This window comes from Malaclemys terrapin, chromosome 3 (genome assembly GCF_027887155.1).
Source record: "Malaclemys terrapin pileata isolate rMalTer1 chromosome 3, rMalTer1.hap1, whole genome shotgun sequence".
NCBI lineage: Eukaryota > Metazoa > Chordata > Testudines > Emydidae > Malaclemys > Malaclemys terrapin.
Genome location: NC_071507.1, coordinates 165,920,843 through 165,934,814, shown reverse-complemented (window position 1 = coordinate 165,934,814; position 13,972 = coordinate 165,920,843). Strand labels below are relative to the sequence as shown.

The 13,972-nt window shown below is 41.1% G+C and overlaps 1 protein-coding gene across 1 annotated transcript in view; it reads right to left on the bottom strand.

Moving 5' to 3' along the window:
• CSMD1 (CUB and Sushi multiple domains 1) overlaps positions 1 to 13,972 on the bottom strand; it is a 1,946,356-nt gene that overhangs the window by 1,035,861 nt on the left and 896,523 nt on the right. The window contains exon 5 of the mRNA XM_054023823.1: positions 2,962 to 3,169. Coding sequence (XP_053879798.1) covers positions 2,962 to 3,169 — 208 coding nt within the window. The remainder of the gene's footprint in view (positions 1 to 2,961; positions 3,170 to 13,972) is intronic.

Here is a 13,972-nt window from a genome sequence, read left to right as displayed (position 1 = left end):
AAGAAACACAAATAGAAAATAAAAACAAACAAAAAAACCCTGAGAATTTAAAATGCAGATATATGTGAACTAAGAAAATACAAAATTAGAAAAAAAAACCCATTAAGTAGATCAGTTATGGCAACAACCAATAAATTGCTGTAATTTATACTTTTCCATCACACTACTCAGAAGCATTTTAAAATAACAGTTTTATATTATAGTAAACTGAACTACTCAGTAAGTTACACTTCTGTGTGGTCCAAGGTCTAATCAATTTAATGAGAGATTAAAATGTCTCCTACACATGCTACATACATTGCATTACCTCTACAACCCAAGAATTATAACATTTTCAAGAACAATCTGCTATTTTAGTCAAATGAACTTTTCTATTATTTACAACATTTTCAGGGAAATGTATTATAAAAAATAATGCAGTGTACAAACCTGCCTGAACCCTGTGGGTATGTGTTTGGTGTGCTGCCACTAGCTGCAGCCTGGGTTATCTCAGCTACATTACTATTTTTGGCACAGGAGTCTGACAAGAACTAACACAAGTATGTCTACACAAGTTAGGAATCACACCACTCACTCCAAGTGCAGACATAGCCTTAGTGTTTGCAAGGTATCATGCACAGCTGTTGTACTATATAAATAACAGTGACAAACTACAGAACCATTAGTCTGATTTTTTTTCCCCTTCCCCTCTTCCATTTTACCTTTAGTAATGACATATCCTCTGTCTCCCTGAACACTGCCCTAGGAAAATTTTTGCCCAGTACCACTAATAAACATTCATTTAATTGAAAGAACAATCATCATTACTTGGCCACAAAAAATGCAATAAAAATAGTAATTCTGTAATAGAACCAGATTTGAACAAATCTGGAGCAACTGGGGGAAAAATTACATTTTTGACTGATCCAGGTATAGTCCATTAGATTTAAATACTGAACAATATCACATTTAACATACTGCTCATTTTAGCAGATTACATCATACACTACATTTAGCATATGTCTAGTGTAGCTATGGTAGCAGTCCTTGCTTAAACATGACTGGGTATGTAACTTCATTCCAAATTAGCTGAGAATGATGGAGAATCCTATTAAGTTCTTGATTCAATTTCTCACAAAGCAACTTTTTTCATATAGTGATGACAAGAGAGAATATTCTTCAAGTTAATTCTGTTTTGTGTTTGTACGGGTGGTTTAGAGAGAGAGTGCAAGTGTGAGTCACATTTTTGGCATCCATTCTGCAGGAAGGGAGCGTAATTTCTTTCTTTCTTTTTTAAACAAGAAGTCAGTGTTATGAATTAGCATTCACCCTGCAGGTGGAAACTGAAGGCTCTACGATGGCATACTAGAACTCTGTTGTTTCATCATCAGATATTTTAGTGTAATAAATAGGTCTGAGTCAAGCAAATCAGGAAAACCAGTTCAGTTGAGAGATTCCTCTTAACAATATAAAATTAGTGCTGGCTAGATTTCTACTACTCTCTGTTCAGCCTCTTGCTCACAAGGAGATCTCATGGGTTCATCTATGAAAAACAGCATTTTATGAGGGGAGGGAACTTTTATGGCCAAATTTTCAAAAGATGCCAGACCATCTGCACATCGGAAAATGTGATATTTGTGTGTGCATTCACTACAACAGCCCTACAGTTTGGGAGAATGAAAGTGCAAATAGCTCAGTATATATCATATTAGCCAGTTGCACATAAAATTAACTAGTTTTCATGTGCATCCGCAGAATTGCAGGTAAACCTTCATCTTCTGGTTTTGAACTCCTGGTCCTTAAAGGCTGTGTTTGAAATAGTAAAGAACTAAAGAAAGTTTGCTGTTTAGAAGTGCAAGCATGAGAGAGAGACATGCTACAGACTGTATTTGCATAGTATAGTTTCTGCAGTCTGCAATACTTATAGTCAAAAAACTTTTACTTATGTTTTCTCTTGGCTATACTCGAGAACAAGAAACACACACACATATTAACCATCACAGACTCTTTCCTGATAGACAAAGTTTGACCCTGGGCATCTAGACTTCAGAGAAATGCTAATGCAACAGCCGTGCAATGTTCTGCAATGAATTAATTGCCATAAATTCCAAATTGCTATATAAACAAAATAAGAACTGCCTTTCACTTGCTAGAAAAAAAAAAGATACTCTTTTGGCAGTATTAATAATGGTGCTCATTAGTTATTATAACACAGAGTAGAGCAGTTCTGAGGATCCAGGCGGACTCTGAGTAGAACAGAGGAAAGGGAGCAGTCAAAACTGCATTTAGTTACTAAACGCTGTTAGTTGGACCCCACTAAATGCAGTTCCTTCATATTATGTTTGTTATGTAAAGAGCAAAAGACACAACAGATGTGAAATAATACATAGCTGTCCCACTGACATAGGCAATTAACCAAATGTGTTTGCCTACTGAACAAATTAAGGAACTGATTCTAATCTCTCACCACAGTTCACCTCAACAAAAGCATGTCTGATTTATTACGGTGCTAGTGAATCACAATTACTCCAATATCACTTAAAATCAATGGGTGAGACTCTGGTCCCTTTTAAGTCAATAGCAAAACTCCCATTGACTTAAATGGGTCCAGGATTTCTTCCACTGTATTTTTGTTGTTTGGGTATAAAAGTGTGAAAAACTAGTTTTGGTGTAATAGTTGGAAATATTATGATTGTCAAAGTTCAAACAAACAATCCTGTGTATGAAACCCAAAGAGTATGTATTCTACCAATGCAATTCCTTTTTTGGAGTGAGGAAGGTGGGATTGAAGGATGTGTAGACAGAGAATGCCCAAATCATAATGCTTTCATTTCTGGATGATCTAGAGGCCTGAAGAGAGATTTACCAGAAAATGCTCAACAACATATACAAACGAAACACAATCATCAATTGTCCTAGAGAAATACTCATCATCAAACAAGAACATAGAAAATGGGATGATTGTCCCATCTCTGGACTTACCAGATTGATGGTGCTTCAGTTCCACTGATCTCTAAGAAATCATATCCTTCCTCTAACTGGAAATCTGTAAAGACCAGAGCAATAGTATCTCCTGGTTCAGCCAGAATTGTCCATGTGCAGTCAGCATTATTTTCATACTCCGAAGGGAAATGAGGGCTTGAAATAGTTCCGCTTGTCCCACGTAGAGTTCCTCCACAAGCACCTTCAGCTGATGAATACAACAACAATTTCTAATGAAGTGAGGTTATCTTAGCAAACAAAACAGCAATATTTTTAATTATCATGGAAAATTGATCACTAGTATACACTACTGGAAAAATGCACCACATTTAAGAAAATGTAAAAAAAAATGTATATATATACATGTTTGTAAAGTAACAGTTGTGAGCCAGATTCTCTGTTCCGGTCTGTCCCCTTTGAGTCTTTTCTGGTTAGAAATAGCCCTGGCATAGTTGAATCCAGTATGAGCATAGAGTCAGTATACCACCTAGCACTGGGTATTTGTCAGAGGCGGGGAGAAGGAGTGACCAAATGCTCTGCTGGTGAATACCTTAGCACCAAAGTCAGGGTTGAGGCAAAGAATCACCAGGGCATAGCTGACTGTCTGACAGCTCTGCCTCTAATTTATTCAGCAGATGTTGAGCACAACAGAGACCCTGGCCTGTGGATTTTCTATATTAGTCATTTGGAAAGAGTTTTAAGAACTCTCTTCACGATTTTCAAAGCTGTCAGATATTTCCAGAACGTTTGTGGAATGTTGTAGTTCTTTGTATTACCAAGTGCCACTGTTTTATTACTACCTTTTTGTATGGCCACAAAATTCTGGTCTCTCATTCATGGCCATGGAGTCAAACTACAGGAATTCTACTGCAAGAAGGGCTTGTGTTCATGATCAGGGTTAGGTTTTGCCCCTTGACTCCCATTTTCCGGTTGCTATACAATAAACCCTGCTGTTGGAACACCTGAGTTTATAATAGGGATGGAAAAACTGTTCAGGATAAAGTAATAACAAAATTCTTTGCTCGGAACTTGAACTATATCAGACCAAACATTGCTGGCCATTCAAAAACGTTACCACATTTTCTTCCTCTCCCGTACCCCATCCCAAATTGCCATGTGTCTCTTTGCTTCCATATGTCATCCGTAACTGGAGACAGAACTGCAACAGTAAAGGTTGTTTTTGCAGACTTGTGACATGTCCAAAACCAGGAACTGCTAGAAAACTTGTGAGAAAGCCTATGGCAATAACCAATTTCTATTCTATATAGGTTGTTCCATCACGCTCATCACTGTAGATTGGATCACTACAATCTAAGTCACATCTAGAGAGATTTCCTGAATAAACTGGTTTACATGCTGCAAGTTTTTATAAATAACCAACCTGTAACAGGGTGCTGGGCTAAGAGGCACTGAACCAGCCCCTGTTAGCTCAGAACCTGCTAGCGTAGCTCCCATAAAGGGGAACTGATTGGAGCTGGCAGGGTGTGGCTCATTAAAGGAGCCTAAGAGCAATCACCTTTGAGCCTGCTGAGAGGAAGGCCTATAAAGCTGACAGGAAGGAAGTGGAAAGAGAGGGAGACACAGGAGGAGTAAGAAACTGCTGCTCCTACCTAGCAACAGGCACTAGCTGTCCCCCGGCTGGCTACCTAACTGCAATTGACTTGTAGATAGAGTTGTATATAGATGGTGGTGGGAATGAACACAGGGAAATAAACGGACACTGGGTTGCAAAATAAGAGGTTTCTGGCTAATTTGTACAGCGAGCAAGGAAGAGCTCGTCTCCTCAACCATTTAACTGAATCTTTTGTACTTTGCACGTCCTAGTTAATAGCATATATTTTTCTTACAATATATTATCTTGCCTTATGAGACAGAGCACAGAAATGTATAGCTAACTCTAGAATGTTATTCTACATGAAAGTAAGGAGTTTGCAATTCTTTCCCCATATAATTTCACTGAAAGCTTTAAATGTACTCTGACAAATATTAGCATTCAGTATAAAAACATATATAATTACAAAAAACATGTCAGCCATGTAGCTTATTGGTATGAAAAATTAAAAACCCAGTAAGTTGTCTTCAGTGATTCGTATTATGGCTACATAGCTACAGCAATAATAAATGTAAATGTTTCTGCGTAAGCGGAAGATCATGAGGACAGACCTGTTTAATTTTTACTCATTTTATTATCTTTCTTTACATAGCCTATTAGGTGTATATGAAGTTTTAAAAACAAATAGGTTGAGAAGGTCCCTGCCCCAAGGGACCTACAATATAATTAGGAAACACATTGCAGAAATAATTAAAGGGCTAGATACAAGATTGGGAGAAGAGTTGTAGGAGATCAGAAGTGAAAGGCTAGGCAGTGGAAGTGAACTTTCATGAAAGATTTGAAGAAAGAGAATGAACTCATTTGACACATGAGCAAAGGGATGCTGTTATGAGATAGACAAACAGAAGTGGGAGAAAGGGAGAAGTTAGGAGCTAGGACTAGCCAGAGGGGGACTGAAATAAAAGAAATGGCCTGAGAGATATGTAGAAGCAAAGCCGGGTAGATCCTTGAAGATAAAAACAAGGAATATGAATTTAATGATGAAAAGGCGAAGAAATCATTTAAAGGATTCAAGCAGGTGGTAGAGTTTACCACCTCTTTTGCAATTTACCAAGTAGCCTTTGAATTTAAAATGAATAGCTTTATAAAACAGTGTGTAGCAAAGGCTATCATATGGACTGGAAATTCCTGTACAGATTAGAATTCTCCCTCCCCAATAAATTTAATATACATACACAAGCTCCAAAGAGTAGTTTGCATTCTTCCTTCTAAATCTTTTGTAAGCCTGGTCTACACTAGGAGTTTATCTTGAATTTAGCAGCATTAAACCGAATTAACCCTGCACCCGTCCACAAAACGAAGCCCTTTACTTCGATATAAAGGGCTCTTAATATCAATATCTGTACTCCTCCCCGACGAGGGGAGTAGCGCTGAAATCAATATTGCCATTTCGAATTAGGGTTAGTGTGGCCGCAATTCAAAGGTATTGGCCTCCGGGAGCTGTCCCACAGTGCACCATTGTTACCACTCTGGACAGCAATCTGAACTCGGATGCACTGGCCAGGTAGACAGGAAAAGCCCCGCGAACTTTTGAATTTAATTTCCTGTTTGCCCAGCGTAGAGAGCACAGGCGACCATGCAGTCCAAGAATCGAAAAAGAGTACCAGCATAGACCGTACAGGAGGTACTGGATCTGATCAATATATGGGGAGAGGATTCAGTGCTAGCAGAACTACATTCCAAAAGACAAAATGCCAAAACTTTTGATAAAATCTCCAAGGGCATGATGGAGAGAGGCCACAATAGGGACTCACTACAGTGCCGCGTGAAAGTTAAGGAGCTCAGACAAGCCTACCAGAAAACCAAAGAAGCAAACGGAAGGTCCGGGTCAGAGCCGCACACATGCCCCTTCTACGCTGAGCTGCATGCAATTCTAGGGGGGGCCGCCACCCTTACCCCACCTCTGACCATGGATTCCGAGGCGGGGGTAATCTCAGCCATGCCTGAGGATTCTGCGGACAGGGAAGATGAGGAGGAGGAGGAGGAGGATGAGCTCGCGGAGAGCACACAGCACTCTGTTCTCCCCAACAGCCAGGATCTTTTTCTCAGCCTGACTGAAGTACCCTCCCAACCTCCCAAGGCAGTATCCAAGACCATGACCCCATGGAAGGGACCTCAGATGAGTTTACCTTTTAAAATATAAAACATGGTTTAAAAGCAAGCGTTTTTTAATGATTAATTTGCCCTGAGGACTTGGGATGCATTCGCGGCCAGTACAGCTACTGGAAAAGTCTGTTAACATGTCTGGGGATGGAGCGGGTCATCTCCATGAAGCTCTCCTGGAGGTACTCCAAAAACCTTTCCACAAGGTTTCTGGGCAGTGCAGCCTTATTCCATCCTCCATGGTAGGACACTTGACCACGCCATGTTAGTAGCAAGTAATCTGGTATCATTGCATGACAAAGCCTGGCAGCGTATAGTCCCAGTGTTTGCTGGCATTCCAGCAACATCCGTTATTTATCTCGCTGTGTAATCCTCAGGAGAGTGATATCGCTCATGGTAACCTGGTTGAAATACGGGAATTTAATTAAGGGGACAGAGGTGGCCGTTCCTACTAGGCTGTTTGCCTGTGGCTGAAAAGAAATCCTTCCCTGCAGTTAGCCAAGCGGGGGAAGGGGAAGAGAATCATTGGCACTGAGCTTTTTGCGTTTGGCTGGCAGGGATCTTCCCTGATACCAGCCACGCAGTGGGGGGAGGGGTAAAGCGATGGGGGGGGAGGTTAGTTTGGTTTCTGCAGGGATCTTCCCTGATACCAGCCACCACGCGGTGGTGGTGGGGGGGAGATAAAGCGATTATCCCAGAGAATTGGATCGGGGGGGGAGGGGTAGTTTGGTTTTTGCTGCTGCACGTTAACAGGAAAACTGCAGCACTCAATGGGCTTTGCTTGGTATGTGCGAAAGCAGGGCGCTGCTTTTCTGAAGGCTACAGAAGCCGAAAAACAATAGCTTACCATGGCTGCATGCAAGACGAATTCTGTTGCCCGGACCTGCGTCTGTGCTCTCTAACACCAAAGCCGCAGGCACTCAATAGTAAGATGCAAAATGCGACCTTGTACCAAAATCACATGTGCTATGTAATGTGAATAGTGTTGTTCACCGTGAAAGAGTATAAGCATTGTTCTGTAAAATGTATCTTTTTAAATACTTCTCTCTCTTTTTTCCCTCCCTCCCGCAGCTGCAAATTTTTCAAGCCTCCCTCCTCCATCCCGAAGGCTATCTCAGATAAGGAGGTGAAAAAAAAAGACGGGAGACAAGATGTTCTCTGAAATCATGGAATCGACCCACAATGAAAGAGCTCATCTGAATGAATGGAAGGACGTGGTTTCAAAGTACAGGAAAGAGGCCACTGAACGTGAGGACAGGAGGGACCAATGTGAGGACATGAGGGACCAATGTGAGGAGAGGAGAGACGCTCGAGATGAGAGGTGGCGGCAGGAAGATCAGAGGAGGCAGGATGCAACGCTGGGGCTGCTGCATGAGCAAACGCACATGCTCCGGCATCTGGTGGAGCTTCAGGAATGACAGCAGGATCACAGACTGCCGCTGCAGACCCTGTATAACCACCCTTCCCCCTCACCATGTTCCATAGCCTCCTCTCCCAGGTGTGTAAGAATCCTCCCACTCCACCCCAGTGGACAGCTGAACCAAAAGGCTGTCATTACTTTGAACTTTTTTAGTGGCCTTTTCCTTCCCTCCTATCCTCCTCCCAAACCCCACCCAGGCTACCTTGTCAGTTCTCGCCCTCTTTTTATAATCAATTAATCAAGAATAAATGATTTTTAAACGATAGTGACTTTATTTCCTTAGAAAGCAAGCTGTGATCGAAGTGGGAGGGTGGGTTCCTTACAGAGAATGAGTCAAGGGGGCGGGTTTTCATCAAGGGGAAACAAACAGAACTTTCACACTGTAGCCTGGCCAGTCATGAAACTGGTTTTCAAAGCTTCTCTGATGTGCAGTGCTTCCTGGTGTGCTCTTCTAATCGCCCTGGTGTCTGGCTGAGCATAATCAGCGGCCAGGCGATTTGCCTCAGCCTCCCACCCCGCCATAAAGGTCTCCCCCTTACTCTCACAGAGATTGTGGCGCACACAGCAAGCAGCAATAACAATGGGAATATTGGTTTGGCTGAGGTCTGAGCGAGTCAGTAACATGTGCTAGTGTCCCTTTAAACGTCCAAATGGGCATTCTACCACCATTCTGCACTTGCTCAGCCTGTGGTTGAAAAGCTCCTGACTACTGTCCAGGCTGCCTGTGTATGGCTTCATGAGCCATGGCATTAAGGGGTAGGCTGGGTCCCCAAGGATAACTATAGGCATTTCAACATCCCCAGCAGTTATTTTCTGGTCTGGGAAGTAAATTCCTTGCTGCAGCCATTTAAACAGAGTACTGTTCCTGAAGACGTGAGCATCAGGAACCCTTCCTGGCCATCCCAGTTGATGTTGGTGAAACGTCCCTTGTGATCCACTAGTGCTTGCAGCACCACTGAAAAGTAGCCCTTGCGGTTTATATACTGGCTGCCCTGGTGTTCCGGTGCCAAGATAGGGATATGGGTTCCATCTATGGCCCCACCACATTTAAGGAATCCCATTGCAGCAAAGCCATCCACTATGACCTGCACATTTCCCAGCATCACTACCTTTGGTAGCAGCAGCTCAGTGGTTGCTTTGGCTACTTGCATCACAGCAGCCCCCACAGTAGATTTGCCCATTCAAATGGATTCCCGACTGACCAGTAGCTGTCTGGTGTTGCAAGCTTCCACAGGGCTATCGCCACGCGCTTCTCAACTGTGAGGGCTGCTCTCATCTTGGTATTCTGGCACATCAGGGCAGGGGAAAGCAAGTCACAAAGTTCCATAAAAGTGTCCTTACGCATGCGAAAGTTTCGCAGCCACTGGGAATCATCCCAGATCTGCAACACTATGCGGTCCCACCAGTCTGTGCTTGTTTCCCAGGCCCAGAATCGGCGTTCCACGACTAGAACCTGCCCCATTAATAACATGATCTCCAAAGCGCCGGGGCCCGCGGTTTGAGAGAATTCTGTGTCCATGTCCATATCACTCTCATCGCCGCGCTGCAGTTGCCGCCTCCTCCTCGCCTGGTTTTTCTGGTCCTGGTTCAGTATAAACTGCACGAGAATACGCGAGGTGTTTACAATGTTCATGACTGCTGTCTTGAGCTGAGCGGGCTCCATGCTTGACGTGGTATGGCGTCTGCAGTGCAGTGTTCACCCAGGAAAAAAGGTGCGAAACGGATGTCTGGCGTTGCTTTCCCGGAGGGAGGGGGAGGATGTACCCAGAACCACCAGCAACAATGTTTTTTGCCCCATCAGGCATTGGGATCTCAATCCAGAATTCCAATGGGTGGGGGAGGCTGCGGGAACTATGGGATAGCTATGGGATAGCTACCCACAGTGCAATGCTCCGGAAGTCGACGCTAGCCTCGGTACCTGGATGCACACTGCCGAATTAATGTGCTTAGTGTGGCCGCGTGCACTCGACTTTATACAATGTTTCCAAAAATCGGTTTCTGTAAATTCAGAATAATCCCATAGTGTAGACATACCCATAGAAACCAAAATTGATTCACGCTAATAAAACATTCCTTTTTTTCTGAGCAATCAGGCCATATTTATAACTCCCCTTCCAATACTATAATTTGTAACTTTAAATGTGCAAATTCTTTTTTTTTTAATAATGTGGAGTACAGACTTGTAGGGATCCAAACCTATAAGTCTTTCTACACAGCATGTGTAACTCATATAACATTTTCATAACTGAAAGGGACATTATCAACCTTTAAATCCTTCCTCAAATATTTGTGCCTGTTTTTAAGAAAAAAAGAAATAACAGCTAACTGAAAAGATTTGAGGAGTGGGAAATCACTATTTTTTTCTAATTTGTTTACTTGTGAATTTTAGAGTACTTTGTGTATACTCAGTTTCACTATTTCCCAAGTAGAGTTAGTTAGTCAATTTAAAGCAGTAGTGACAATAAAAAACATTTTAAAGTGACAAAATACACAAGAAATGAGACGGGGAAGTCAGTGTCAGGTAAAACAGTATTACGTGGAACTATTTTAATTCACTAGATTTCAAGTGGATGAGGTCCCTGTAAATTTCAAACACTTCACTTCATATTATCTTCTAATCCAGTAGAGAAAACAACTAACTTGACAAATTTTGTGCCAATACTTCAGCACACAAACTAATATAGAGATATTGATTTCTACTGGGGTCAGCACCAATGTCAGGGTTGGACTGAACCATTTAAAAAAAAATTAATCTGAGGGATGCCAGATTCTGCCAGTCTTTTTTATTCTTGTTGTTTCTTTCTTTGGGTTTCTTGTTACAGGGTTGGCCAAAATTTGAGTATTTTTTCTTTAGTTAACAAGGGTGTATTACAGCTAGATGTAACCTGGATCCACCATAATGTTTGCTCCTCTCCCCCACGGCAGTTAACATTATGTTCTACACTTGCTGATTCAGAGTTACAGACAGCTCTTGGGCACTGACTGCCCACTTTAGGTAGGTCATGATATGACCCAACCTGAAAGGGATGCCAGGGTTCATCTTCCCTTGTCTTTGTGTTGGCAGCGGTGACTAGCCAGCAGTGATTAGATATGAATTGCTTAGTGTTTCTGTTGCAGCCCTCTCTAGACCAGTGGTTCCCAAACTTGTTCTGCCGCTTCTGCAGGGAAAGTCCCTCAGCCCACCACTGGGAGCCACGATCAGCCGAACCTGCAGACGCAGCAGGTAAACAAACCAGCCCGGCCTGCCAGGGGCTTTCCCTGCACAAGTGGCAGAATAAGTTTGAGAACCACTGCTCTAGACCAAATAATCCTGGTCCCAAGGATCCCTTCTTTGTCAATTAATAGCATAACTGATCATTTGGGGGGAATTCCGTTTAGTGGACTGAGTCCACACACTGTGCCCTGCTAGTGAAAGCCCTTGGAACCTAGGCTGTCTGTCACCATTGGCAGCAAATCTGCTCAGTGGGGGACAGTAGTGCAGACTAACAACAACCCCCCATACTAAGAACCCTGAAGCCAATGAGCACAGTTTAGAAATGGGAAGGGCACATTTAAACAGGTTCAAAATAGCCAGTGCCACTGATTTTAGAGATTTTGCAAAATCCCTAGCATAGACGCTTTATGCTGAGGCAAAGCAGGGCTCACATTGTTGCAACTTAATTTAGTATGTTTCAAGATTGAGCTGTCATCTATACCCCACTTTGAACATATGCAGCACGGCTACATTAAGAGTGTGCACTTGTGTAATTACAACAGTGTTATTTTAGTGTTCACAAAGCCTCAGACTTCAAGTACTTCTTTGCTAGAGGTTAGATTTCCCAAAATAATTTCAAAGAGGTGTCAACTCAAATGGGTTCGACTTCCTAGAACATATACACATGCACGTACACACACACACAAACACACACACTTTATATTAGAGGTGGTGAAAAATCTGACACATTTTCAACCAGAAATAGTTTTTTGACTAAAATGAAAATGTTCAAGGAAAATTTCTGGGGAAAAAAGAACTCACAAAATATAATTAAGCATTTTTGACTAGCTTTTCCTTACCTAACAAGGAAGTATTATCCCTGCTTTAAATGTTAACCTCAACTTTGTTTTAGATATAGAGCAAATGTGTCACTTCCATAGCGGTACAGTATACAAAATGAAGTATTCTATAATATATCACCTGCTAAACAGGCATATGAGGGAAATTTAAGGACAGGGGGTAGGCTCAGCAGAGGATTTCTTTGCTTTTGTTGGTTAGGTAACATATACTAATTTTGCTGGATCTAACAGTCAGCAATTTATAGCAATTAAGTTGGGGGGGGGGGTTGGCTCCCCCCACCCAGTGCTTTATGCTGTCATGTATCTTTAAACAAATTAATAAATAAACAAACTGCAATCACTCAAGTGTGAGTTTGTTCTTATTTACTTATCGCACAGCACATAAAATAAACAGCAGTTAAACCAATTCAGTCTAACTCTTTTAAACTTAATTTAAAACCTGGATTCAGATTACCAAAGCTGTTCCATTCAATTTTACTTCACACTGCATGGTCCTGATTTGACAGATCATTTAGGATTCATTTTACTATGTTACTGCTGTAAAATAGCTGATAAAAACACAGCTGTGTTTTAAATATTACAGAATTCATAGTCAGTTATAAAAACACAACCTGTTTTTTTCCTGCTATGTCACTCCAAGTCTTTTCCTTAACCCCTATATCACTAGCAACAGAATAGATTAAATTAAAAAGCTTGACTGACATTTCATAAAGCACCAGCAAGTGATATATTGTCATTTCCAGTCACATTATGTAAGGCTGATCAATTAAAGAAAATTGCAGCTTTAAAGAGTTCTAAATGAAGCATGGGCATGCATTATTTAGCATGACTTATTAAAAGTATCACTGAAACAGCTACTAGTTCTTTAGTAAGTGGCATTTTTTCCTAAGTCATTCCTGAAAAGCATATAATTATATCTCACTAATATAATTCCTAACTTCAGAAAACATATCAATACAATTATCACAAGTAATCATTTCTATTGATATTTGAATTGGGGCATCTATAAATTATGAATATAAAAAAAAACAGACAAAATAATTAATGTCATGAACCTGAACATTTTAAACTGCCATTATAAATATCTCAGTGATATAAATTTAGTAATGAGAATGTGTCTGGGCCAACTGACAAATTGTTGAACTGCCAGATTCATAAAGTCCGGAAACATCATTGGGTATGGGCATTAAGATGATGTGAAGGGTTTCATATTTACCAAATAACTCATTGATTAACTCCATATCCAGCTGGCACCTAGGTCTTTAACCATTGGACTATTTACTCCCACTTTCAAATCTATAAAAACTAATGCCAGAACATATTTTTCCTTTTTTCTTTTAAATGGAAACTGAGCCAGAGGTCACATTTCTTCCTACTATTTAAATAACAAAAAAATATTCTAAAAATGTCAAATTTGTTAAGAAACACTATTTTCTTTTTGTTGAGAGTGAGATACATATAGTAAGTATTTACTAATAATATTCTTCTTATGCTAAAACATCTCTACAGACACCAGGAGTGGAACAGCTTCACCATTCATCTCTGTCCATGACTTGTTCTTCCATTAAGCCCACCATGGTCACATTCCTGCATATGATGTCCCACCATCTAGTCGATGGTCGATCTCTAGGTCGAACTGATCTGGGTTATGTTTTTTTTTCTTTTTTTTGGCATTCCATCATCTTTTTGTCTTCCATAGTATTCCCATAATTTCAATCTTTTCAATTGCAGCCAATCCCATACCCTGATTTCATGTCCTACTCTCTCTCTTCATTTGTCTGAAAATTATTCCACTTTACACCTGCCATCTTCCAAAGAACTCT